Source organism: Chelonia mydas, chromosome 4 (assembly GCF_015237465.2).
Source record: "Chelonia mydas isolate rCheMyd1 chromosome 4, rCheMyd1.pri.v2, whole genome shotgun sequence".
In the NCBI taxonomy this organism is placed as follows: Eukaryota; Metazoa; Chordata; order Testudines; family Cheloniidae; genus Chelonia; species Chelonia mydas.
The window spans coordinates 63,471,141-63,498,809 of record NC_057852.1 but is presented as its reverse complement, the minus strand read 5'-3'; the positions used below and the strand labels follow the sequence as shown (position 1 = coordinate 63,498,809).

The 27,669-nt window shown below is 41.4% G+C and overlaps 1 protein-coding gene across 13 annotated transcripts; it reads right to left on the bottom strand.

Moving 5' to 3' along the window:
- Positions 1-201: 201 nt before the first annotated feature.
- TMEM144 (transmembrane protein 144) lies at positions 202-27,666 on the bottom strand. 13 transcript variants are annotated; one of them, XM_043545897.1, is made up of 13 exons: positions 27,346-27,666; positions 26,208-26,358; positions 23,632-23,832; positions 21,910-22,032; positions 20,686-20,785; positions 20,088-20,168; positions 18,275-18,356; positions 17,044-17,120; positions 14,284-14,402; positions 12,521-12,640; positions 10,174-10,271; positions 3,031-3,084; positions 202-888 (listed from the first exon to the last, which is right to left on the bottom strand). In XM_043545897.1, the coding sequence occupies exons 3-13, from the start codon at positions 23,768-23,770 to the stop codon at positions 805-807; spliced, it is 1,077 nt and encodes a 358-aa protein (XP_043401832.1). In that variant the 5' UTR covers positions 23,771-23,832; positions 26,208-26,358; positions 27,346-27,666; the 3' UTR covers positions 202-804. The 13 variants fall into 13 exon arrangements, with proteins under 13 accessions (XP_043401832.1, XP_043401838.1, XP_043401834.1 ...); XM_043545903.1 differs by having other exon boundaries at positions 26,289-26,358; XM_043545899.1 differs by having other exon boundaries at positions 27,123-27,357.
- Between the last annotated feature and the right edge of the window lie 3 nt (positions 27,667-27,669).

The window sequence follows — 27,669 nt, the reverse complement described above, 5'->3', positions numbered from 1 at the left end:
ACAATTCTACTTCAACTGAGTAGATTTTAGAAAATAATTCAAGAATGATGCCCAAGGTACTAATAGTTGCATAATTTAAATGGAACTGTAAACTACTTCTTTGTCAAACAAAACAAGATGATAATCAATGAACGTTGTTGACTATTTGAACAACAACAAAAGCTTTTACATTCAAAACTGTAAAGTGAATAGCAGATTCAGTTTACCATAAAAAATGTCACTTTAATAGATAACGTCCTAACAATACAAAACAACGCCCCACTCCAACAAACCTTGCTTCAGTGATGCTATGGTTACTTTGTTTACAGGTTGTTTTGCATATCAGCCCTAATACACCAGAACAAACAATATATTAAAACAAGTGTTCTGCCTTGCAAAGAAGTAAAATATTAAGAACCCAGAATTAACATTCCCTTTATCCTCCAACCTGCAAAGGTGAATTAAAACATATCCTGATTCAATGATAACTTATAGACCAATGCACTCTAACACAGAAAATTATAAAAATATTTGAAACCCTTTGAAGGCCAGTTTTTGCTCCTACAATCATCCAGAAAGACAACACTGGCATCTTTCAATATATTAAAAAATATATATTCCACACTATCTTTCACTTGTTTCAGGCCTGAAACAAACTCTGCTGAATTTTCTCAGTTGGCATAAAAAAATCTTGAATGATGAACATTCGCCTGTCTCTTGTTAGCGTTAAGATCTATTAATCAGCTTAGAAAATTTCAGAGATTGTCGTCTTCTTAGAGTGTTTTTATTAAACAGTAGCACCATCTGCTGGTCCAAGCAAACCCTTCAAATTTTAGAAAAAGCTGTGGAGAGTGACCCAGCCAAAATGACGCAAAATGCTATGGAGAGTAACAGGTAGTTTTTCAATCCCTATGTAGTCAAAGAAAGAGAAGAAAAATGTAATATCATCACTTGTATATAAAGCAGTGTTTGTTTGTTTTTAGAAAGGGGGGGGGAGTAAAATGAAGGTGAAATTGCATTGTTCACAGTAGATTGCATGAATAACTGAGTTTTCTGGAATGACATTTATTAGAAAAAAGAAAAGGCGTACTTGTGGCACCTTAGAGACTAACCAGTTTATTTGAGCATGCTCAAATAAACTGGTTAGTCTCTAAGGTGCCACAAGTACTCCTTTTCTTTTTACGAATACAGACTAACACGGCTGTTACTCTGAAACCATTTATTAGAAACAAATTTTAAGTGAATACTCATGGAAAGTGAATCCCAAGTTCAGTGCTTACAACAGAAGAGTTACTCTCTTCCAGTCAGGGAACCGAGCATGATTGATGTGTCTATTCAAACCCAGCCAAACATTGCTTAAATAAGGCCTACGAAGTTAATGGGAGTCTTTCCATTGACTTCAAAGGGAGCTGGCCTCGGTTCATAAAGAATGTTCACAAAGCAGCTCATGGTGAGTAATCTACACAGCCATATATATTTTTATATAGGAATTAGTCACAAAAACTATTCAGCAAATAACTTTGAATGTGTTTGAGAAATTTCATTCTACTCCAGGGCAATTCTCAAACAGCAAAAGAGGCAAAATTAGTTGAATAGATTCTTACAAATTAACTGGGCAACTTGAGTTCTAATCCTGGTTTGGACACTGACTTGCTGTGTGATGTTGGCTCAGGGAGTTGGCTGATCCTCACTTTCCTCATATATGTAGCTCAGACAATGATATTTACCAACTTTACTTAAAGTTAAGCATGTGCTTATGGGTATATACACACAGCAATACGAGGCCTGTGGCATGGTCGTGGCTGGTCCAGGTCAGCTGACTCGGGCTCACAGGGCTCAAAAATTGCAGTGTAGATGTTCGGGCTTGGTCTGGAGCCTGGGCTCTGAAACACTGCAAGGGGGGTGGCTTTCAAAGCCTGGCTGCTCGCACAAGCATGAATGTCTTCACTGCAATTTTTAGCCTCAACACCTGAGCCCTGCGTGCCTGGGTCAACTGATTTTGGGCTGCAGGTTTTTATTTCAGTGTGGATGTACCTATAAGAACATGCTTAAGTATGTGAGTAGTCCCATTGAAGTCCATGACACTTTCATGTACTTGCATGATCTTAAGTGCCAATACCTTTAAGGATCTGGGTCTTAGGCCCTTTCCCAACAAAAGCGCTTAACTCTCATTGATTTTAATGGGAATTAGGTGCATAATCCCTTATATGGGTCTATGTGCCTAATCCACTAGACAATGTGACTCATGGGACAGTGGCACCACCAGCTCTAGAAGTTTGTTCAAATTTCAAAAGGGTGACTTTTAAAGTGAAAATGGCTTTTCAATTTTTTTCCCAAAAATAAGATAAAATAAAAATCAAAGCTCTTCAGTTTTATGTAAATTTCACAAACTACAAGCAAGCAACTGTTCAACTAGGGGGGAAAAAAAGTCTGACAAATATTTCATCCAGCTCTAGTTATAGTGGTAGCATTTAGTAATCTCTCTAAACAGCAGAGACTAATTTTAGCGGTATTCCCATTTTAATCTTTCAAAATGTAGAACCTTTAAAGTATACAATTTTTAAAATTACAGCAAAGTATATTGTCTACTCATGAGACTTCTAAAATCTTCTTTCAGACATCCAAAAATAGTACTCCATTAATCTAAAACATGTTATAGCTACCTTTGTCCTTGTCAATCGAAAACATGTTTAATATCCAAAAAGTCTTTTGGTTATATTCTTAAATAATCCATTTGTTCTTGGGCTCTTGCCTCCTGATCCTGCAAAAAGTCCCTCATGCTTTCTCACTGCTTTTTATACAGATGTGGAATTCAAGTTTTCATTCTTCTAAAGTGAATGAAAGCTCCCCAAAGTCACATCAAACTTTTTCTTAGAAAAAATACTCTGGCATGACAATGGTCAAAGCTCCATCTTGCATCTGCCCACTTATAACAGGTGCAGAAGAAGACTCACGGAGACAGCATTGTACCATGTATCCTCAAGTCTCAGGTTTCACATGCAATTCTTGAAGTCAGCTACAGGTAAAAAGTTAGGACACCATTGGACTTACCTTTATTTCTTTAAATACCAGGACTCCCCACATAGCCGCTACAAAACCAGGGCCCTAAAGAACAAGGTTAGCTTTGTTAATAAATATAGCATTTCTTAAAAATGGGCAATTTCCTCAATGCTTAATTCAGACCTTTCCTTCCTGTGTAATGCAACTGTAAATGCTTATGAACAAAACAGAAATGTTGTAAAGATTTCAAAGGAAGGGTCAGTAAATCCTGCAGGAGGAAGAAAAGGGGGAGAAAATCTGAGGAGAGGGCATGATCTGGACCTAAATTAGATTGCAGAGACAGAATCTTGAACCTGCCACTATATTCATTCTTGATATTCTCCAACTAGTAAGTCTCACATCAGATTTTCATCTGCAGTCCAGGTTGGAGGAGGCTACTCAGGCTTCTGCACATGATCTTAGCAGTTACCATGGTTATTCCTAATACTTATTTCATTATTAAAACTAACTAGTTGAACAAAGTTTGCCTTAAACACTTGTCGTGAAAGTGAAAGACTAAAAATGCACCCTCTTTTATTTAGCAATAATCTGGATAATCCCCACAGAGTCAGGCCAGATGAACAGGTCATAAAACTACCATTGATCAGTGATGTTATACTACAGTTTTCCTAGCTGACAGCAAACTTAGTGATAATGAAGAGCACCTGGAAATACTATTCTTTTCCCAGTGAAAGCTATATTATGACTTCCAATGCCTGAAGGAAAGAATTATTAAATACATACCAGGAAATCGTCATACTATGAACAAAAATATGTCACTTAAAATACAGAGCAACGAATGAGTTCTCATGTTACACTTAATACATGCAAGGTGAATAAAGTGGGGAAGAGTGTCAACAACAGGTGTGTGACAGTGAGCTGGCTGGAAACCCATGATGCCAACCCCTCTAAAATGGAGTAGAGAGGTTGATTCAAACTAAAAAAAGTGCATTTCACCCAAAGCCAAAAGCATGATTGGCACCACAAGACTACAGTTCCCCTATACAAAAAGAAACATACATTAACAGCATAAGCTCACTTGCTACATCATCTCTTACACTGACACAGAGTACCTGGCAAAGTGGCCCTTTATCTAGTGGAAGATAAAACTTATGCAGCTACAAAAGACTAACTGCTCATATGTACTGTATCATATATTTAAATAAAATAGGCAAAATAGGCCAGCTGCTGCTTATCTAAGGCCTGGTCTACACTATGAGTTTAGGTCAAATTTAGCAGTGTTATCTCGATTTAACGCTGCACTCGTCCACACGACGAAGCCCTTTTTTTCCGACTTAAAGGACTCTTAAAATCGATTTCTGTACTCCTCCCCCCCCCCCCCCGACGAGGGGATTAGCACTGAAATTGCCCTTGCTAGGTCGAATTTGGGGTACTGTGGATGCAATTTGACGGTATTGGTCTCCGGGAGCTATCCAAGAGTGCTCAGTTGTGACCGCTCTGGACAGCACTCTCAACTCAGATGCACTGGCCAGGTATACAGGAAAAGGCCCGCAAACTTTTGAATCTCATTTCCTGTTTGGCCAGCGTGGCGAGCTCACCTGCACAGGTTACCATGCAGAGCTCATCATCACAGGAGACCATGCAGTCCCAGAATCGCCGAAGAGCTCCAGCATGGACTGAATGGGAGGTACGGGATCTAATCACTGTATGGGGAGACGAATCCATGCTGGCAGAACTCCGTTTGAACAGAGGAAATGCCAAAATATTTGAAAAATTCTCCCAGGGCATGAAGGACAGAGACCATAACAGGGACCCAAAGCAGTGCCGTGTGAAACTTAAGGAGCTGAGGCAAGCCTACCAGAAAACCAGAGAGGCAAACGGCCGCTCTGGTTCAGAGCCCCAGACATGCCACTTCTATGATGAGCTGCATGCCATTCTAGGGGGTGCAGCCACCACTACCCAAACGCTGTGCTTGACTCCGTCCAAGGAGTGGGAGGCAACACGGAAGCGGGTTCTGGGGGCAAGGAAGATTATGATGATGAGGAGGTTGTAGATAGCTCACAGCAAGGAAGTGGAGAAACCGGTTTCCCCAACAGCCAGGATCTGTTTATCACCCTGGACCTGGACCCAGTACCCGCTGAACCCACCCAAAGTGGGCTCCCGGACCCTGAAGGCGAAGAAGGGACCTCTGGTGAGTGTACCTTTGTAAATATTATACATGGTTTAAAAGCAAGTGTGTTTAATGATTAATTTGCCCTGGCATTCGCGGCCAGTACAGCTACTGGAAAAGTCTGTTAACGTGTCTGGGGATGGAGCGGAAATCCTCCAGGGACATCTCCATAAAGCTCTCCTGGATGTACTCCCAAAGCGTTTGCAAAAGGGTTCTGGGGAGGGCAGCCCTATTCCGTCCTCCATGGTAGGACACTTTACCACACCAGGCCAGTAGCACGTAGTCGGGAATCACTGCAGAACAAAGCATTGCAACGTATGGTCCCGGTGTTTGCTGGCATTCAAACAACATCCGTTCTTTATCTCTCTGTGTTACCCTCAGGAGAATGATATCGTTCATAGTCACCTAGTTGAAATAGGGTGGTTTTAGTAAGTGGACATTCAGAGGTGCCCATTCCTGCTGGGCTGTTTCCCTGTGGCTGAACAGAAATCTTCCCCGCTGTTAGCCATGCGGTGGGGAGACGGGTGAAGCCATCATCCCAGAGAACTGGGTGTGTGTGTGGAGGAGGGGGAGGTTAGTTGGGTTTCTGCTGCACGTGAACCCGGAAACCGCAGCCCCTCCTTTTAAATTGCCAACCCATTTTTAATGGCCAACCCAATGGCTACTTCGTATGGGAAATGAGGGGGCTGCTGTTTGAAACCATTCCCACGTCTCCCCCTTACTCTCACAGATATTGTGGAGCGCACAGCAAGCAGTAATAACAATGGGAATATTGGTTTCACTGAGGTCTAACTGAGTCAGTAAACTGCACCAGCGCACTTTAAAATGCCCAAATGCATATTCTACCACCATTCTGCACTTGCTCAGCCTGTAGTTGAACAGCTCCTGACTACTGTCCAGGGTGCCTGTGTACGGCTTCATGAGCCATGGCATTAAGGGGCAGGCTAGGTCCCCAAGGATAACTATAGGCATTTCAACATCCCCAGTGGTTATTTTCTGGTCTGGAAAGTAAGTCTCTTGCTGCAGCTGTTGAAACAGACCAGAGTTCCTGAAGATGCGAGCGATAATCATGTACCTTTCCCGGCCATCCCACGTTGATGTTGGTGAAATGTCCCTTGTGATCCACCAGTGCTTGCAGCACCATTGAAAAGTACCCCTTTTGGTTTATGTACTCGTTGCCTTGGTGCTCCGGTCCCAAGATAGGGATATGCGTTCCGTCTATGGCCCAACCACAGTTAGGGAATCCCATTGCAGCAAAGCCATCCAGTATGACCTGCATATTTCCCAGAGTCACTACCCTTGATATCAGCAGCTCAGTGATTGCACTGGCTACTTGCATCACAGCAGCTCCCACAGTAGATTTGCCCACTCCAAATTGATTCACGACTGACCGGTAGCTGTCTGGCGTTGCAAGGTTCCACAGGGCTATCGCCACTCGCTTGTGAATTGTGAGGGCTGCTCTCATCTTGGTATTCTTGCACTTCAGGGCAGGGGAAAGCAAGTCACAAAGTTCCATGAAAGTGTCCTTATGCATGCAAAAGTTTCGCAGCCACTGGGAATCGTCCCAGACCTGCAACACTATACGGTCCCACCACTCTGTGCTTGTTTCCCGAGCTCAGAATTGGCGTTCCACGCCATGAACCTGCCCAATTGACACCATGATGTGCACACTGCAGGGGCCCGTACTTTGTGAGAAGTCTATGTCCATGTCCTCATCACTCTCGTCACCGCACTGCAGTCGCCTCCTCCTTGCCTGGTTTTGCTTTTCTTGCAGGTTATGGTTCTGCATATCCTGCTTGATAATGTGCGCGGTGTTTATAGTGCTCGTAATTGCCATGGTGATCTGAGTGGGCTCCATGTTCCCAGAGCTATGGCATCTGTGCTGAAAAAAGGCGCGAAACGATTGTCTGCCGTTGCTCTGACGGAGGGAGGGGCGAGTGACAACATGGCTTACAGGGTTGGCTTACAGGGTTGGCTTACAGGGAATTAAAATCAATAAAGGGGATGGCTTTGCATCAAAGAGAAACAGAATGGCCCCCTCAAGGACAGAACTCAAAACCTTGGGTTTAGCAGGCCGTTGATTTCATGGATGGAGGGAGGGAGGGAGGGAGGAAGGGGGGAGAAAATGAATACAAAACAAATCTGGTCTATTTCTTGTTTTGATCCACTTCATCTATCTTTATACATCTTGCTGGTAGCAGACGGTGTAGTACGACTGCAAGCCATCGTCATCTCCTGGGTGCTTGGCAGAAGACGGTGCAGTATGACTGCTGGCCATCGTCGTCTCCTGGCTGCGCATTAGAAGACGGTGCAGTACGACTGCCGGCAGGACTGAATCGCCATGAGACAAAACTTAGAAGGGAAATGACCTGGCTGAGTCACTCCCATGTTTGCCCAGGAGCCCCTGACCAACCTCACCGAGGTTGGCTAAAAGAGCACCCTGGCGATGATGGCTACCAGTCATACTGCACTGTCTGCTGCCAAAAGGCAATGAGCTGCTGCTGTGTAGCAATGCAGTACCGCGTCTGCCAGCACCCAGAAGACATACGATGACGGTGAGCTGAGCAGGCTCCACGCTTGCCGTGGTATGGCGTTTGCACGGGTAATCCAGGAAAAAAGGCGCGAAATGATTGTCTGCCGTTGCTTTCATGGAGGGAGGGAAGGGGGGGGGGGCCTGAAGATACGTACCCAGAACCACCTGCAACAATGTTTTTGCTCCATCAGGTTACTGGGATTTCTACCCAAAATTCAAATGGGTGGCGGAGACTGCGGGAACTGTGGGATAGCTACCCACAGTGCAATGCTCCGGAAGTCGACGGTTGCCTCGGTACTGTGGACGCACTCCGCCGACTAAATGCACTTAGAGCATTTGTGTGGGGACACACACAATCGACTGTATAAAAACGCTTTCTACAAAACCAACTTCTATAAATTCGACCTAATTTCATAGTGTAGACATAGCCTCAGTCACACAAATAGTACCATTAATCTTTGTAACAAAGAGCATGTTTTAGGTACAGTAACTCCTCACTTAAAGTCGTCCCGGTTAACGTTGTTACGTTGATCAATTAGGGAACATGCTCATTTCAAGTTGCGCAATGCTCCCTTATAACGTCATCGTTTGGCAGCCGCCTGCTTTGTCCACAGCTTGCAGGAAGAGCAGCCCATTGCAGCTAGCTGGTGGTAGCTTGGAACCAGGGTGGATTGGCAGCCCCCCTATCAGCTCCCCGCTCCCCTAAGTTCCCTGTGCAGCAGCCACCCAGCAGGCTATCAATTGCCAGGCAGTTCAGCTGTCCCTCCCCACACTGCCATGTACTGCTCCTTCCCTCTGCCTTGGAGCTGCTCCCAGAGCCTCCTGCTTGCTGGGGGGGAGAAGAGGGGCCTAATGTCAGGGTGTCCCCCTCCCCCTAGCTCCTGCATCCCACTTACCCCATCTCCATAGAGCAGGGGGACACACGACAGGGCTCAGGACGGAAGGAGCTTCCTGGCAGCAGCTGTGGTCTCACCTTGCTGATTAACTTAACAAGGCAGTGTACTTAAGAGTGCGTCAGCATACTTAAAGGGAAAATGCGCATCTCTCTCTCTCTCACACACACACAGTGTGTGTGTCTGTCTGCCATGCTGTCTCTCCTCCCTCCATTCCTGCTGCCTTGAAGAGCGTGAGGCTACATTAACAACGAGTTAACCCCTTGAGGGCTCAGCTGAGTGCTAGTTCATCCTTTAGCAGTAAGGCATTCCCTGGGAAATATCCCACCCTCTGACTTCACCACCTCAACCAAGCTTCACAGTCATCATTGCTGTGTACAGTATTAAATTGTTTACAACTTACACTGTGTATAAGTTTTAAACAATAGTCTTTTGTCTGGCAAAAAAAAAAAAAATTCCCTGGAACCTAACCCCCCCTCTCAGAACCATACAGCTAAGGGTAGCCTAGAATTCCTCCTTATCTGTAAGGGGTTAGGAAGCTCAGATAACCGGGTTAGCACCTGACCAACAGAACCAAAGATACTTACCAATGCTAACTGGATCCTGGAGAGAAAGCAGTTCTTCAATCTCCCTCCCAAGGGGATTCCTTGTGGTTATAAGTTCAGCTCAGAGCAAATACCCAGTCTTATGAGATCCCATTAGGCCTAGTACTTCCAAACCTACCCTAAAGATTGGAACTCTCTGTGGACCAGGAGTCCTGTCCATTTGCTTGATCAGAAAGAAAGCCCTGAGTCTCTTGGGGGAAGGGAGGGGGAAGGGAAAGGGGTTTTTTTTGTGCTCTTTGTTTTGTGTGGAGGTTCTCTCCTGGGACTGAGAGGGGCCAGACAGAAATCCATCTTCTCCAACCCATCCCAATCCAAGTCTCCAATATTGCAACCAGTATAGGTAAGCCAGGCAAGGTGGATTAGTTTATCTTTTGTTTTTCTTGTGACTTTTCCCTGTGCTAAGGGGGAGGTTTATTCCTGTTTTCTGTAACTTTAAGGTTTTGTCCAGAGGATTCTATTTACATTCATTCTTATGGGAAAATTGGATTCACTTAACATCGCTTCGCTTAAAGTCGCATTTTTCAGGAATATAACTACAACATTAAGGGAGGAGTTACTGTATTGAAAACACACAAAAGGATTAATATCTGAATTCATAACTTTATGCAAAATAAATATTAAAGACAGAAAATATCACAAATTGTGAGGAATACAGTGAAAAGTGTAACTGGCTGATCAGTGTCTCTTCCCTCCGCACCTCATCTACAGAGGATGAGGGTCTTTTACAGAGACTGACTCTCTCACTTAAAATCTACTCATTCTTTTAGATGTGGAGGCCATTAATTCAACCCTTGATGCCACCCTAGATGGTTGTTGTCATAATTATACTTTCCTAAAAGCCAAAGGCAATGGGGGAGACACAGAACTAGAACTACAGACTGGCTGTACAGACTGCACACCTCAAAGTTGAAAATTATCCCCCAAAAGGAAAAAGAAAACCCTCATTTTAAATAATAATGACACAATTAACAACTTTTTTAAAAAGGTACTCACAGCAGTGATTATTGGAAAGCTGACCACCGCACTGAGGTAGTGATTAGCTATGAACCAGCAACAATTGGCTATTGCCCAAAGTACACCAGCAACAAACCCTAGAAACAACAAATTCCAATCAGAAAACTATCTACAACAAAATATAGGCCACCTACAGCAGGCAGTGAAAGACATTACAATTTACTACGTGCAAATGTAAACCAGAATCTGAATAGTATGTTGACGATTATTATCTAAATCTAACATTAAGGGTTAAAATCATCCTCTCCAAGAGAAACAGCCATAGAATGGTAACTCCACAGGAAGTATTTCTGGGTGAGCAGTTAGGTGGTGTCAAAATTCAGGAAACTGCATTTGCATTTCCCCTCAGTGGTTCAGCAAGGGCACCCATTGTCAGGCTTCCAGTTTCCCAACCATTGTTCTTGAATGGACCTCTGTGTCACTCTCTCTCTTCTTATTGGGGAATTTCCAGGTGGCACAGTTCCCTGCCTACACTCTATTATTCCCAGCACAGACAGGCTGCTCAAGGACACCTGCTTGCTTTCTCTTCAGAGATGGTTAATAGGTGTAATTGTTACAGTAAGCACTTTCTATGCATGCTTACTTTGTTTTTAAGGTAAAAAGCATTACCGAGAAAACATATTAAAAACAATAAAAACCTACACACGTACTAATAAGCTTACCAATGCTAACTGGATCCTGGAGAGAAAGCAGTTCTTCAATCTCCCTCCCAAGGGGATTCCTTGTGGTTATAAGTTCAGCTCAGAGCAAATACCCAGTCTTATGAGATCCCATTAGGCCTAGTACTTCCAAACCTACCCTAAAGATTGGAACTCTCTGTGGACCAGGAGTCCTGTCCATTTGCTTGACCAGAAAGAAGGCCCTGAGTCAGTTTAAAACCAGGCTATCAATCAAAAACCTTTTTCTTGCCTGTTGGTTCCTTCAAAAGGTTGATAATGGAGAAAGTATATTAGCACTCCCCTCCGTCCTATGAATGAAGGTACATACAATAACAAATACAGAACTGCATTTTTAATATAACGTACCCCAAAGGTATTAAACCTAATTCAGTAAGGTTTAACTTTATTTATTTAAGTTTATCTTAATTCCATAAGGTTTGTTCAGGATATTACATGATATTGTTAGTCTGTCACAGCTAGCCCAGTCCTGGTTGGAGATATGGCTTGATCTCGTTGTGCAGATTTTCTAAGATCCACAGTAGGATTTGACTGAAACAGTAAGGACTGATGTAATTGTATTTAGAATAATGTTTCGTAATACAATGTTTGCATTTAAAATTGATCGTGAAATTTGGTATCTTAAATGTTTCTGTTACTCAACATAAAGACAAAATATGAAGTACAATATGTGCCTTAATGTTCCTAGCAAAAGTAAACATTGATAGGATGGGCTGGAAAGAGAACTTCTGCTGAAATCAAAAGAATCATTCTTTCAAACTTTAGTCTTTGTCCCAGGCAGATTTAAATTATTATACTTTTGTTCTCTTAACACTTACAGCAAAGAACACTTACAGAAAATGGCAATAACATAGTAAAATAATGCATTATTACCAAAGTGAAAGAGCACATACATGGAGTAATTAATTGCTTTACTATTATACTGCTGTATAGGAAATTGTGGTTTTGCATTCATATGTCAGTCTGGAAAATGTTTAGCCTGGCTTTTGTTTGTTGGTTTTGCTTTGTTCAATGGGTATTATTCACAGCATTAAATTAGAAAAAAAATCAGTTAATCACTGATCATTTAATAACAGGACAAGAGTTTGAGGTCAAAGTGTCTTTTGGCTTAAGACTATTTAAACTGTATGGCTGTCACAAAAATTCTGCTTAGATACTGAATTCTGGAAAAATACATGGAAACCAAATGTGCTCACCACTACTGAATTTACAGCTATTTCTGTTGATTCAGTTTCTGTTTATTTTTCTTACATTTGCAGTGACACCGCATCACCATCTGGCCTTTCGCAAAGAGGATATATTTTTTTTCTCCTCACTCCTTCCCCACAGAAGTTCTAAAATTTTCAAAGATCAGTACAATATGTAGGTCTCAGTTATAATTTTCTGGGCAATGTGTTCTCCATTCTGGCAACGTGTCAATTTCAGAACATCTTTAACATGCAACATCACATTTCAAATTGGACCACAATTTTTCATTGTCTCCCAACCTTTTCACATGTGTTCTTTCAAAAGATACCAAAAGTCAAGAGAACGTACTTCCAAAATTAACCATAATCCCAAGAGTATGATTTGGAATCATTATAGTAGTACAGTTGAAATGATTACAGGAAGTAACTTAAATTAATAACTACTTTATTGAATAGTCATACCTGGTATTATGGCTTCAGGGTAAACTTTAGGTTTATTTTTCATGACTGCACAGTAGATCAAAAAATATATGGTACTTGTAAGAAAGATTCCACTAAAGTGTGCAAAGACATAGTCTAAATCTGAAACAGAAATGGCACAGAGGTAAAGATTTAAAATCACAGTTACTGTAAATATTTTTACTAAACTTATTCTATGCTGTTTCATACATAGTGTGCATAAATACAAAAATGCATAAGACACTAATACTAACAACTTGAAGTTTGGTCATTGTCCATCCATTTAAAAAAAAAAAAAAACCACCAAAAATAAGAAAAACAAAGGAAGGGAGCTTGTTGCATTATCCACGTGACCCAAACTTGACTGCAAATATTACTATAGATGAAGTTGTTCAATCATGCAGGTTAAATTATATAAGGGACTTTCACTGGGTTGACTATGCCATAAAATCATATAAACATAGGGCTAGAAGGGACCTCAAGAGTATGGATCACAGTAGAGCCTAAAAGTGGGATTTGGGTGCCTAAACCTCACACTTAAGCACCAATGTTTTTGTCTCAAGAAGAAAAGGAATCCCTTGTTTTTGTCCTAATGCTGCACTCCTAAGCTTGTTATGTGAGTAGACAGACTCTTTCCTTATTTGTGCTATCTCTTAGGTCCTCTGCTCTATGTGAATTTGTCATGTGATGAAGACTGCAGGAGCCAAGAAGCTCATTGTCCACCTGTCTAATTAGAGACTTTGGTTCATTATTACTGCAGCACTGTGAGGAGGACAATTTATGAAGCCTCCACTCCCACAAGAAATTGCGAGAGAATGACCGTGGTACAATACACTTGCATGAATTGTTGGAAGACAAAGGAGACGCAGATAGGGCTGCAAAGTAGGGGGTGGTCAACCCTGGGGAAGGATGGCTTGAAATGCTCCTTCCAGCTCCGTTAGTAGGCACTAAATCAGTTTCTCTGCCCTGCTTGGGCTGGGCTCATGCCCTCAACCTACTCACTTCTGGCGCTATGCTGGCCAGGGCTGGAGGAACATAGAATAGTAAGCCCTGGTGTTCTCTCACATCCACCCCAGGTGTAATTAATGCCACTGGAAGCCTGCAACTGAGAGAGAAAATTGAGCTTGTCTTGTTTGGCTGCAGCTGAATGCATTTCCACTTTTAAAGCAGGTGGTGTCTATATTTTCCCATAATTGATAATTATCCCCATACTTAATGGGGGTAATTCATATAATCATCATATAAATATATTTTCTGCACAGTAAAAGCAGAGCATGAGCTGAAAAATGGATGAAGAAACCAAACATTTATATTAATTAGGCTCCTTACATATTTGGAATATTGCCTACCAATGCAGCAGTGAAAATCTATATGGCCTCTCACAAGAAAAATAAGTAGAAAATGTGACTACATTTCAAAATGCTTCAAAGAAAAAACATTTTGTTGTGAATGAAATTGTGTCTGAACATCAGTGAAGTTTGGCATTCACTGGGCCTGACTGGCCATTGCCTCACATCTTGTGTAGGGATTTACACCTGCGCAAAGTGGGTGAAAACACTACCAGATCAGAATGGGAGTGATTGCACCCAGTTTGCCCAGCTGTAAGTGACTACAAACAGGGCAAGGTAGTGGAGAATCATGTGCACCGACTCCTTTGTCACCACAGAACACCAGGAGGCATGGGAAAAATCACCAAATCAATTTACAAAATCAATAGGACATACAGTAGTTATAAGGTGAAATAAAAATGGCTCAATGGCCTTTACCAAATTGACTTGCTCCTCTGTATAGCGTTTCATTTCTTCTACCATGGTCCTTGATGTAGAGCACGGGCACAAAGCTGGAACCATAGAATATTCCAGCTACTACTGCTAGGGTACAGCCTCTTAAAAAAACAAAAGAGAGAGAGAGAGAAAGAAAGGAATCCATTATTAACCAGTAGATTAGATAATATACTTAAGACATAACAGGTTGAGAATGATACTATGCAAAACACGCTGCACATGCAAATTGCTAGTAATGATATAGAAATTACAGTAGTGCCTAGAGCCCTATCCAGGGCCCCACAGAGCTAGGTGCTGTACAAGCATGGAACAAAGAGCTAATGAGTGTACAATCAAGGTTAATGACAAGACACAACAATGAACTTTACTAAGATGTGCTGGTAGCTGTGAACATTTAGATCCACCACACAGGGTGACCACTAACAGGCATAAAGCAAGCAGGTAAAAGTCTCATAGACTTTAAGGTCAGACGGGACCATCGTCATCATCTAATCTGACCTCCTGCACATTGCAGGCCACAGAACCTCACCTACCCACTCCTGAAATAGATCCCCTACCTTCTGGCTGAGTTATTGAAGTCCTCAAATCATGGTTTAAAGACTTCAAGCTACAGAGAATTCACCATTTACACTAATTCAAACCTGTGAGTGATCCTTGCCCCATGCTACAGAGGAAGGTGAAAAACCCCCAGGGTCCCTGCCAATCTGACCGAGGGGAAAATTCCTTCCCAACCCCAAATGTAGCCATCCGTTAGGCCCTGAGCATGTGGGCAAGACCTACCAGAAAGATACCTGGAAAAGAATTCTCTATGGTAACTCAGAATGCTCCCCATATAGTGTCTTGTCTCCAGCCGTTGGGGATATTTGCTTTTGCCAGTTGCCAATGGGCCACATGCCATCCCTTCCATAAACTTATCAAACTGAGTCTTGAGTGATCAGGAACAGTCAGCATGGATTCACCAAGGGAAGGTCATGCCTGACTAATCTAATCGCCTTTTATGATGAGATTCCTGGTTCTGTGGATGAAGGGAAAGCAGTGGATGTATTGTTTCTTGACTTTAGCAAAGCTTTTGACACGGTCTCCCATAGTATTCTTGTCAGCAAGTTAAGGAAGTATGGGATGGATGAATGCACTATAAGGTGGGTAGAAAGCTGGCTAGATTGTCGGGCTCAGCGGGTAGTGATCAATGGCTCCATGTCTAGTTGGCAGCCGGTGTCAAGTGGAATGCCCCAGGGGTCGGTCCTGGGGCCGGTTTTGTTCAATATCTTCATAAATGATCTGGAGGATGGTGTGGATTGCACTCTCAGCAAATTTGCGGATGATACTAAACTGGGAGGAGTGGTAGATACGCTGGAGGGCAGGGATAGGATACAGAAGGACCTAGACAAATTGGAGGATTGGGCCAAAAGAAATCTGATGAGGTTCAATAAGGATAAGTGCAGGGTCCTGCACTTAGGACGGAAGAATCCAATGCACCGCTACAGACTAGGGACCGAATGGCTAGGCAGCAGTTCTGCGGAAAAGGACCTAGGGGTGACAGTGGACGAGAAGCTGAATATGAGTCAGCAGTGTGCCCTTGTTGCCAAGAAGGCCAATGGCATTTTGGGATGTATAAGTAGGGGCATAGCGAGCAGATCGAGGGACGTGATTGTTCCCCTCTATTCGACACTGGTGAGGCCTCATCTGGAGTACTGTGTCCAGTTTTGGGCCCCACACTACAAGAAGGATGTGGATAAATTGGAGAGAGTCCAGCGAAGGGCAACAAAAATGATTAGGGGTCTAGAGCACATGACTTATGAGGAGAGGCTGAGGGAGCTGGGATTGTTTAGTCTGCAGAAGAGAAGAATGAGGGGGGATTTGAAAGCTGCTTTCAACTACCTGAAAGGGGGTTCCAAAGAGGATGGCTCTAGACTGTTCTCAATGGTAGCAGATGACAGAACGAGGAGTAATGGTCTCAAGTTGCAATGGGGGAGGTTTAGATTGGATATTAGGAAAAACTTTTTCACTAAGAGGGTGGTGAAACACTGGAATGCGTTACCTAGGGAGGTGGTAGAATCTCCTTCCTTAGAGGTTTTTAAGGTCAGGCTTGACAAAGCCCTGGCTGGGATGATTTAACTGGGACTTGGTCCTGCTTTGAGCAGGGGGTTGGACTAGATGACCTTCTGGGGTCCCTTCCAACCCTGATATTCTATGATTCTATGATTCTATGAAGCCAGTTAGGTTTTTTGCCTCCACTGCTTCCCATGGAAGGCTGTTCCAGAATTTCACTCCTCTGATGGTTGGAAACCTTTGCCTAATATCAAGCTTAAACTAAGTCTGTGTCAAGAGAAAATAAACACAGTCTTGCATAAAACTGACCACAGCATCCTGTGTTTCTGTAATCTCTGCATATGATTGCATAAACACATATTGGGACAATTGAAAAGTCACTGAAAATCTATTTTAAGTAATCTCCACAAGACAGTATAGATCATTTGTAATTGTAATTAATATTGTGGCCAGTAAGAGACAGCACATTGAAGAATTAGAAGGACAAACACTTTTATCCAGTTAAAATGTATCTAAGTAGTTTTGCAGTTACACCTCTTCATTATAGTACTAACATTTTTAAAAATTATCAATCATTTGTTACAGTGTGCTTCATACAGTACAGGACACAGAAGTTCCTTTACTATTTTGTAGCAACTTCAAGAAACCCAGGTCAACTAGCAAGAACGAAGAAAAGAAATGGTAACTACTTACATTACTCTTTTTCGCAGTGGAGAAAGACTGTCTACCCATGAAGCATCAGAACAGGTATTTTCAGAATTGTTGACTGACTGTTGACAACAGTTACAATTGTAGTGTCAAATGTTTTGGAAAACATCCAAAAAAAAGTGCATGTTTTAAAATAGACCAGTCACACATCAGGGGAAAAAATCTTCCCAACGAAAGTCAGGAGACATGGGTTTACAGATAGGCCCAAACCAAAAAGATTGGCTCAGGATTTCAAAGGCTTCAGCGTGTCTGACTCTGGGGCTTAACTCAACACACTGTAGAGAGAGAGAATCCAAATGCAAATTTGGATTTCAAAACATGTTTTCCCTTAAATTTGGTGGGTGCTACAATCCAGAGGTTTTGTTTGTTCTCTGTTTCCAGTGTTGTTGTTGACTGTGTGGGTCCTTTGCCATCACTAGTATCGTTTCAGATCCATAACCATTTCTGCTTATTTTCGCCTTCCCATGCACACACTGAATCCTTCTCTATAATACAAGCAGATTCTATGCCACTCTCTGCTTCCTTTGCTCCACCCACAAATCCCCTGCTGAGGATTCCCTTGATATGGAGGAATCCAGTGGGCATAGTTGGCTTCTATGCCTCCCTTCCTGTGGTCCCCAGTTCAGGCAGCATAGTGAAGTGGGGATAGAGATTGACTGAAGCGTGCTGCTGTGCTCCAGTTATCCTTCCCTGGTTCATGCTCCCTAAGGGACAACAGCCATCTGGCACCAGCCTCAGGTCTCTAACCTGTGCCAAGGCCAGGATCAAGAAACAGGGAGTCATAATTACCTGCCTGCTAGCTTCCCCACTCTGCTGTGCAGCAGGGAATCTGGCTGCCAAGACACATTGTTTGCTTCCTTTTATCTAATATTCTACTTTTACAATTCAGTTTTAGCTCCAAAAGCTGTAATTAAAATTATTTCCCCTTTCTGACATGGGGGGATATTCTCAATCATTTATAAAACCTGTGTCATAATAGAAAAGGACTTGTGAACTTATAAAACATGCCAAGCCAGTAACAACCAGACTGTTGCGAAAAGCTGTTTCTGTTGCTATATGCTATCAATCTTACAAGACCCATAAATTGAAGTTCATATAAATGGGCATCTCCATTTGACCATGAATGTTGGCAAATCCGGGTAACATCAAGTAATTGCTTTTCTTTTTATGCTGATGCATATTTTCAGTGAAGTAAAACAACAGTCAGTGTACTTACACTCTCTCTCAGTAATGGGGTGGCTTCTAACGAAGTTGAAGAACTTTGAACTTCACTTTTTACAAAAAGAAATATGATAGTGCTGTGAAGAGAAAAGTACATTAACATGTACCAAACATCATTTCATAAAATTTAATACCCCAGGGCAAAAACAAAGTAGTTGAAGGCATAATCCACATTTTCATTTTGTTCCTTATTTTTCATCCTTGGTTTGACAATGTCACACTTCAGTATATCTTGAAATGAACTCTTAACTAGCTTGATTAATCTTATTAATTAATTTAAACACAAGTAAATAATCTGATCAAATCCACTTTTAAAAACGTAGTACAGTCCTTATAGTTATCTCTTGTCATATTAATAGGATGTAAATGTCACTGTTCTAATATATCACTACATTATTTTTCTAAAGACAGTTGTCATAGCCCAGTACCGCATTTTCAAACTATAGCAGATGTACACTGGGATATCCTAAGGGAAATTCTATATACACCCTCCATGGGGTGGGGGTGGAGGGTAAGGAGAGGAGAAAATGAATGAGACCTTCTTTTCAAAAAGCAAAAGCATACTACATGTACCAGAATTAGTGTTTCTAGATGGTAACTAAACTGTTTATAATAAGGATGTTTTTAACACACCTTTACATTTACAGCTTCTGTGCAGCAGACTCAGCAGCTTACTGCACTTAGTTTGGCCTGGCACATAAACTGAGAATAGAAATTCTAGGTCCATTTCCTCAGGCAGTACTCGGATTTGTTTTTTGTTTTGTTTTTTAATAGTCTTACATGTTTTTCAGTTCAATTCAACTGAAAATGTTAAGCCCCTCCTCAAAAGCCTAGTTCTGTGACTGGTAGGAGTGTGGGACACTGAGGTTTAAATAGGAGTAATTACCAACATATTTAACTTTCAAATTTGATCAGGTGAATCTGTAAATCAGGATTGGCAGGGTTTGGTTTTTAATGCCAAAGAATGGTGCGGGTCCCCATCATGCATGGTTCTTCCCCCTCCTGAGGGGATAGGAAGGAATATTGGGAAGGGGGGATTTCAGCCTCCTCCATGAAGACCAGGCAAACACACATTGTTCCCTCTCCAGGCCTATGAAGCTTAGATGAAATGCTTAAACTGTGAGTTCCATCCTCCCTAAGTGTCTGGAAAGTGTCTTGCATAGAATAGCTGCTCCCATATATAAATAAAGAATTGGAGGCATTGTAGGGGGTCCTGGAGGATGCCATGGTTGGGGAATTCTGGCAGTATGGCTTCAGAGCTTCACTGCTAGGGATTGCAGAGCCTCTGGGGGCAAGAGGTGGCGTGGATGGTCCTGGATTCAGCTGAATCTATGGAGTCTGCCAGCTTTGAGGAAGGGTCTTGTGGCCTAGTCTATGGAAAGGGGCAAAGAAGCAGCAAACTCCACTTCTCTGAAGGACTGATGAGAGACAAATTCCACCAGGAGATCATAGCCTTTTCTAGGGAAGGCTTTGCCCAACAATTTGCAAAGTGAAACATTTGAGGAATTTAACTATGACAATCAATCAGTCTACATCTGGGATGGTATTTAACATGTCCATTGGCATAAAAATGCGCTTCTCCATTTATGAAGACCTATTTTGCCACTGAATTGGAATTAACATTTGTCTAATTCTGAAAATATTTCTCTGTCTCACTGGATAGGACAACTTATTAAGTTTTAAATGAACTGCATTTGCAAAATGTATTCAACTAACACACATCCTCTCCTATTAAATCAACACCTTAGTCGTTAAATCTATGATCTTTTAAATCAAAGAAGTTGTTTATTATTAGGAAGAGTATTTACCTTAACACTGAAAGTCCAGCTCCGATATAATTTAAGATGGGTTTTGATACCTCTTCTGGGTCAATTCCAAACCAGCCGAACCTGGAATATTTAACCACAGCTTTATTTGATTCCATTTACATGTATTAAATTTAAAATTAGATTCCAGTCTTGGAAATCCTTACTAATGCAAGTAGTCCCACTGAAGTCCAGATTATCAGGACTGGGCTCATGCTTAGTGAAGTTTTGCCAAAAGGCATGTAAATGTAAATGTCCAGGCTAAAAGAAATTAATTTAACCATGCACAATTATGATGATAAAGAAAACAAGAAAATAAACAGCATTTTACTTGCACATGAAAACTATGATTTTAATTAATCAGACGAGTGAGCATCTAGGCTCTTTTGCAAAGAAGATCCAGTAAACATTTTCCTCTTATTGAGAATCTCACAAATAAGGGAGCAAAATGGATTACAATTAACCTGTATATTTCATTGGGAGAAAAAAAATCTTTTCTATTTGATACATCTTTTGCATTCATGTTGAATATTTTCATTAGAGTTGTTAGTGAGGAAATGACAGCATTCATGTTGTGCAGTTTAAGTTCAAATGTAGTTACCTTGAGCTTGCCCAGCCAGTTAGCAAATTAAAAGAAGCCCAGATTAAGAGTCCAAGACCTAAACCAATGGTTTTAACAATGGGGACAACTGTAATGTTACCTGCAATATGGAAAAACACAAAGCAAAATTATTCTATTGCCAAAATATTTTGGTTTTAAAATTGAGTGCTCATATTTGTACTTTGAATTTCAATATGGTTTGTAAATTCAGATCTTTTGAACAACATCAGTCAATATGCAGTACATGATGTTGTTGTTAAATATTTAACAAACGCACGCACACACAAACACAATTTCTTCAATTCTTCATCATCCACAATTTTGAAAGCTATTCTTGGTGTGAATTTGGTGCTTACAAAAGGAAGGTGCTGAAGGCATTGTATGTAAGGTCTTTAATGCACCTCAACCCTACAAGAATGCCTGGTATCTGGTCCTAAATTTCTCTCAAGAAGAGAATGCCATTTATGTCTAACTGTGCAATAATCATGTTTTAGGAATAGGAAGAGACCAGTATTCTTGAGTTTTTATATTTTCCCATATACTTACTAAACTGAAAATTTCTGTATTCTGCAAAGAGGTTTTAGAGATATTTCTGTCCCTAAGGAGAAGAATCTGTCTTATTCAGTGATGCTTCCTATTAAAGAGCCCTGCACTGCACTACACCTTAGAGGGTCTAGTCATTTCATGCTTTTTTTTTTTTTTCGTGATGTTTCTTTAAGGTTTAATTTATATCAATCCAATTTGAGGACAAAATTAGGAAATACACAGTGCTTATCACCCACCAGCTCCCACTGGCTTCAGTGGGAGCTGCTGGATGCTCGCACTCTTGAAAATCAGGTCACTTATTTAGAAGCTTAACTTTGGACTTTCAAAAAACTTGGACCAATAGGTTTCTTATAGCCATTTAAAATGTAAGCATTCAGCCTCTGTTGCTATATGGTTAAGGTACCTTTAGCATCTTGTTTCTTCAGCCCTTCTAAAACATGGATATTATTTGGTACCTGTATTACTTTGGGTTTTTAAATAAGGCTGCTGAAGACCACTGTCAATGATAAAACTGTAAAATATCATGTTCACAGTAATACATATAATAATGGCAGAGATTCACAGTGTAGAAATAACAAAGATCCATTTAGTATATCAAATATTTCAATGTTATCTCTGCCTCCTCTGAGGAATTAGCTTTACTGTGTCTCTGAAGAAGTAGGATCTCTTCCTCATTACCTGTAGCCCATACACTTCCCCCAACCATAGCAAGAGGCCAAAACGTAGGGCTATGCTGAATAAGGTTCACCACCAATGATACTATCCATATTGCAGCACAGAGAATCCACTGGAAGAACATTCCTGGGGAGAAAACAGACAAACTAATGAATATGTTACCATCAATGGTTTTTAAAAAAAGATTTCTTTCAAGTATTGTACGTGTGAACCTGTTGTTTCTTGTTCATATAATATGTCTCAGATGAATTATACAGATACAATTGAAACCTGGTCACACATTTTAGAGAACTATACCTTATGTTTATGTAGCCATGTTACAATATTTTTTAAAGGTTATATTTTGAGGCAAGATGTTAGCAGTCAACCAATCATCTTTTTCTGGGTTCTCGCATTCTCCGTATGCTTGGTAACTATACTTGCTTGGACAGAGTTAACAGTGCCCAGATCCTCAGGTGCACATGAGCTCTGCTTGGCTCTTGAAGAGGATGGACTTAAGTTACTTTCCCTCCCAACCATGAACATGTTAGAACAGCCTAGAAATTACTCTAACTCAGTGGCTCTCAAACTTTTTTTACTGGTGACCCCTTTCACATAGCAAGCCTTTGAGTGCGATCCCCCTTATAAATTAAAAACACTTTTTAATATATTTAACACCATTACAAATGCTGGAGGCAAAGCGGGGTTTGAGGTGGAGGCTGACAGCTCGTGACCCTCTGAGGGTCCCGACCCCCAGTTTGAGAACCCCTGCTCTAACTTGCACTGTGTGGGACAGTCCTGGAGCTGTACCAGTAACACAGGATAGCCAGATTGTTGTACACTCTGGCCAAACTTCCTCTCACTCCCAGCAGATCCTGTACTCGGAGCGGCCAGGAGTGGGTGAAGTATTTTCTGGCTTTATGCCCCTCCTTCCCCAGGACTTCCCTTATACAAGGGGAATCCTTTGCTGAATATTTAAGCCCACTTTTTTGTCCCCTTTGCAGTGCTGGATTGGCACAAATAGGGGAGAAAACAGAGGCTAGGATCCACCCTCTAATGCAGACATGGTTACAGAAAAGTAATTTGGGATAAGCCTTTTTTGATCGTGGTACTCTGATAACCAACAAATAATATGTCTTCACATATACCTAGATATAGCATGACCCCGGTATAAAGCAAGTGAAGTGCTGTGGCAAAATCATAAACCATAAGTAAGAAACTAAAGGGGTTGTTTCGTGTTATCAGATTCCCAAGACCAGAAGTACTCAAGTTTCTACTTTTGATTGCTTTTAATGTTATCTACAATAATGTGACTCAAGGGATGGAGATATTTAATAGATCACCAGCTACAAAGGGTAAATACTACACACTGAAGTGTGTATTTGAGAATGTGCAAACTGCGGGGGACTGAAAGGCCCTTCACTTTTTGCTTTTCCATCTTCCAGCATCCTGCAGTATACTCCATCTCTCGTAAGTGGATGGCAAGATATAAGAAGGGCCTCTCAAAGTTTTTCCACTTCCTGGCGTTTTTATTATTGCGTTTACAAAACGAATTGTTGTGAATTAAAAATGCTGTGATTCTTCCACCTCTCTCTGTAGCTTAAGGCTGTGCTGGGGCGAATGTGGACATAGCCAGGAAGTTTCAGTAACCAGCAGATTCCATTTTCTCACTGAAAGTGTGTAAAACTTAAAACACTGTTCTTACAACTGGTAAAACTATTTAAAAAACAAAAACAGATTGTTTACCATCACCAGTATCAAATTTCTTAACAGGTACAAAATTTGTCCCAAATAAAAAGACAGCTATCGCAGAAGACATAAAGCCAATAGTGAGATCTGTTCCATTGCTGTTGACGGAGCTGTTACTTGCTCTCCAGCTGTTCATTTCTGTTCTGAAAATGCTTCTTGTTGTGATGCTGTTTAAATGAAGATCCTTTCAGGCAGCTTCTGAAAACAGAGAAGAGAATTAAATAAATATATGTCATTGGATCATAGCAGTCCTAATGGGGTTTGATTTTTAGTAATTTGGGGGTTTAAAAGGTCCTGCTTTCTACTTCCCAAAAGCTGAAAAAATTTGTAAGGAATAATGTAGCCTATGAGCTACCGCCATAAAATTTTGATTAGGGAGAAAAACGTGAGTAGTTAGAGAACAGACACAGCCATAACACAGAATTATGACTACTCAAATGTATCTGGCTTAAGGGAAGGCCTGTGGTTCTTTATGGACAGGTGCTAATATTGGATGTTGGAATGATCCTAGCTCCAGAATGTTGCTGTGGGAGATGGCCTGGAACCAAGCAGGCTGATGTCTTTTGGGTTTGCATGACAGCAAGTATTAGGCAATTCAGTGCAATCTCTTCCTCTGGTGGAAGAAGTCTTGGCAGTGAGACTCTAGTCACACCACATTGCCTAGAAACCAGAATGGAGGGGAAGGTGGGCAGGGCAGTGGTTCCACAGAGCCAGTATGGAACCCCAGGATTGCTGCAGCTCTTACACTCCATGGAGTTTAAGGGGCCCTAGGTTTTTTTCTGCGGAATGTGTGGGGGGGAAGCCATAAAGTTTCTTCCTTAAACCTCCAAGGAAACTTTTGGGAAGAATGCAGTGAGGGAAAGCTTGCAGAGAGTATTTGCTGTCACAGACACTACTGAAATGCTGTTTCATGCAGGGAGAAGCGTGTAACAAATATTAAATAAATTAGAAACACCACATTTAGAGGACTATGGGTAAAAGCTAATGCTGGGAATTTATCAGGAAATAGCCCCAGGTGGCAATGAAATGTAAAACATTTCATTCACACGAAATCACTGAACTTTGTCCATGACAGCAGAAGTTTAATGTGTAAAGATTCCAAAAACTAAATATAAAGGAGAGTATTTGGTGTGATAGTTATGTGGTACCATTGTATTTGTACCACTCTTTATACTAGACTAAAATAACATCCCAGTGCAGTCTGGCATCTCCACACGCAGATGCACTAAATACTGCTATTGGAAAAGTAGCACATATTTATAAATAACAGTGGCCATAATTTTCCAAACCTGGGTTCCAATATTAGTCATCAAAATAAGTGACCTGAATTTCAGAGGTGCTCAGGTCTGTGAAAATCAGGGCATTTTTATTGAGGGGCTTCATTTTGTGGATGAGATTTTGGCCAATCTTCCAAGTAGTAGCTCCTGGTTCTAGGATCCTGGTAATACTGCAAATGCCCCTTAGTTGGCCTCAGTGGTTAAAGCAGGTTGAAACCAGATGGGGAACTCTTACATGATCAGCCAAAGAAGAGAGGGAGCTCTCCCTCTGCTTTCAGCAAAGAAGGAAGAACTGTGTTCCCCGACATCCATTCCTGCTGGACTGGCCCTATTATCCACTGCGGCAGCAGAGTGACAGGTTTTGCTTGAAACTAGGATCAGCAGGTGAAAAGTTTACTCTCCTCATGGAGCGAAATGAATGTAATTATTTAAATGTTTCCCCCTGGAGGGTGTTGGGGTGTTTTCTCTTTGAGCACCCAAGAAAAAACCAGGAGATTCCTTAGGGTTGGAGTAGAAGGTACCCCGCCATGAGAAGAGCATGGGGCAACTTACTCCACCTGTCTAGGCCTCTGTTTTCCCTCACATCCTTTGTCTGTCTGGTCTATTTAGAACGCAAGCTGTTTCAGAGAGTTTTTACAGTATTTTGCTATATGTTTGTAAAAAAACAAAACAAAAAAAACCCCCAAACAAACAACATAATGGAGTGGCAATTTTGCAACAGAAAAGCTTCAAAAACAGACTCCAAGGAGAAACGGCTGAGCTCTAATTAACATGCAAACTAGATACCATTAACTTGGGTTTGAAGAGAGACTGGGAGTGGCTGGGTCATTACGCAGATTGAATCTGTTTCCCCATGTTAAGTATCCTCCCACCTTCTTGTCAACTATCTGAATGGGCCATCTTGATTATCACTACAAAAGTTTTTTTCTCCTGCTGATAATAGCTCATCTTAATTAATTAGCCTCTTACAGTTGGTATGGCTACTTCCACCTTTTCATGTTCTCTGTATGTGTGTATATATATATATATATATATATATCTTCTTACTATATGTTCCATTCTATGCATCCGATGAAGTGGGCAGTAGCCCACAAAAGCTTATGCTCTAATAAATTTGTTAGTCTCTCAGGTGTCACAAGTCCTCCTTTTCTTTTTGTGGATACACACTAACACGGCTGCTACTCTGAACCTGTCATAGAAAAAATAGTTGTTTGCAGTGTTGTTGTAGCTGCCTTGGTCCCAAGATATTTGAGAGACAAGGTAGGTTGGCCCAGTAAAAGACAATGCCTCACTTACCTTTTTTCTCTCATAGAAAAAATATGCAGTTCAATTCACCAAGGGCCAGATTTTAACTCCCTTACTCATGCTGAGTAGTACCTTATTCCATGATGTCAAGGGAACTAACTCAGAGTAAAGGACTTCCCAGCAAGAATACCGATGGTGGAATCTGGCCAGAAATAAGTAATCACAAATACAGTCACAAATGAAATAACGGCACATGTAATTTATTTTTTCACATACGAATCTGCAAATATTGTGCGACTCTTCAAAAATGTAACTCAAGTGGTAACTGAGAACTCAAACTCTCTGTTATCCTTTTCCCTTTTCAAACAAAAGCAGCATGGATGATAATCCATTTAATAATTACGATTGTAATGGATTTGTTTCCACAGTCAGCGTTCTTGTGTAGAGGGCCTAGGCTGAAATTGTGTCTTGTTGGAAGTGGGCTCAGCTCTAGAGACTTCCGTGTAGCATCGCTCACTTACATCAGCAGATATTTCACCCCTTTCATCTCACTCACTCCAGAAGCATTAATTAGGCAAATTACCACACTGAGAGAAGCATTAACATACCCACAGAAGCATTATAGGCACAGGTTTCAGAGTAGCAGCCGTGTTAGTCTGTATTCGCAAAAGGAAAAGAAGTACTTGTGGCACCTTAGAGACTAACCAATTTATTTGAGCATAAGCTTTCGTGAGCTACAGCTCACTTCCGAAAGCTTATGCTCAAATAACTTTGTTAGTCTATAAGGTGCCACAAGTCCTCCTTTTCATTATAGGCACAGTACATCCTCTCCTTTGGGCTTTCATTCACTTCATTCATTGCCTTTACATGATCATATCATTAAAAAGTACTGAAATTATTTAAAATTGTTTAATTTAAATGGCAGTATCTTACTTTGATTTTAATGAAGTGATAATATGGGCTTACCTATTTACTCTGTCAATCCAACTGCTGGATATAGTTTCATTTCTCTCTGCCCATTTGATTTTTGAAATTCACATCTCCTTTACTTCTGCGCTTTATAAATGTGCCTCCCCTTAATATTCTACTTTTACTAGTGTATCTATGTGACTCTCCTTGCAATCACTTTGCTCACATTACAAAATCCTAGGCACACAAATGTGTTTTCCTTTACAATGACTTTACTTACAATTGTTTCTTTGAAGTTCCGACTTCCTGCACGGACTTGCTCTGCAGAAACTGCCGGTGCCCAGCTCCAGTTCCTGCTTCCCCTCATGTGATCAAGGCTCCCCCCACCCGTCCTTCTCTTTCATTCATTTATTATCTTTTGCGCACATTTAATACTGAAGGGAACTTGTCATACTACATGTGTGTTGAGAGTGGAGGGGAAGGGATAACTCCCAAACTGCCAATGAAGCAGAACAGCCTTCTGATTCTGACCTCGGTTCCCGTCCTCTTCCCTCTTGTGGCTCCGCTGTATCAGCAGCTGCTTCATGTCATGTGCTTGGGTCTG

Excerpts from the sequence above, each read along its gene's own strand:
- TMEM144 (XM_043545897.1), bottom strand. The coding sequence starts at position 23,770 with ATGAACAGCTGGAGAGCAAGTAACAGCTCCGTCAACAGCAATGGAACA. Across the intron at positions 22,033-23,631 it reads GAAATTTGATACTGGTGATG|GAATGTTCTTCCAGTGGATT; the intron begins GTAAACAATCTG and ends TTTTCTCCCCAG. Across the intron at positions 20,786-21,909 it reads GGGAAGTGTATGGGCTACAG|GTAACATTACAGTTGTCCCC; the intron begins GTAATGAGGAAG and ends TCCATATTGCAG.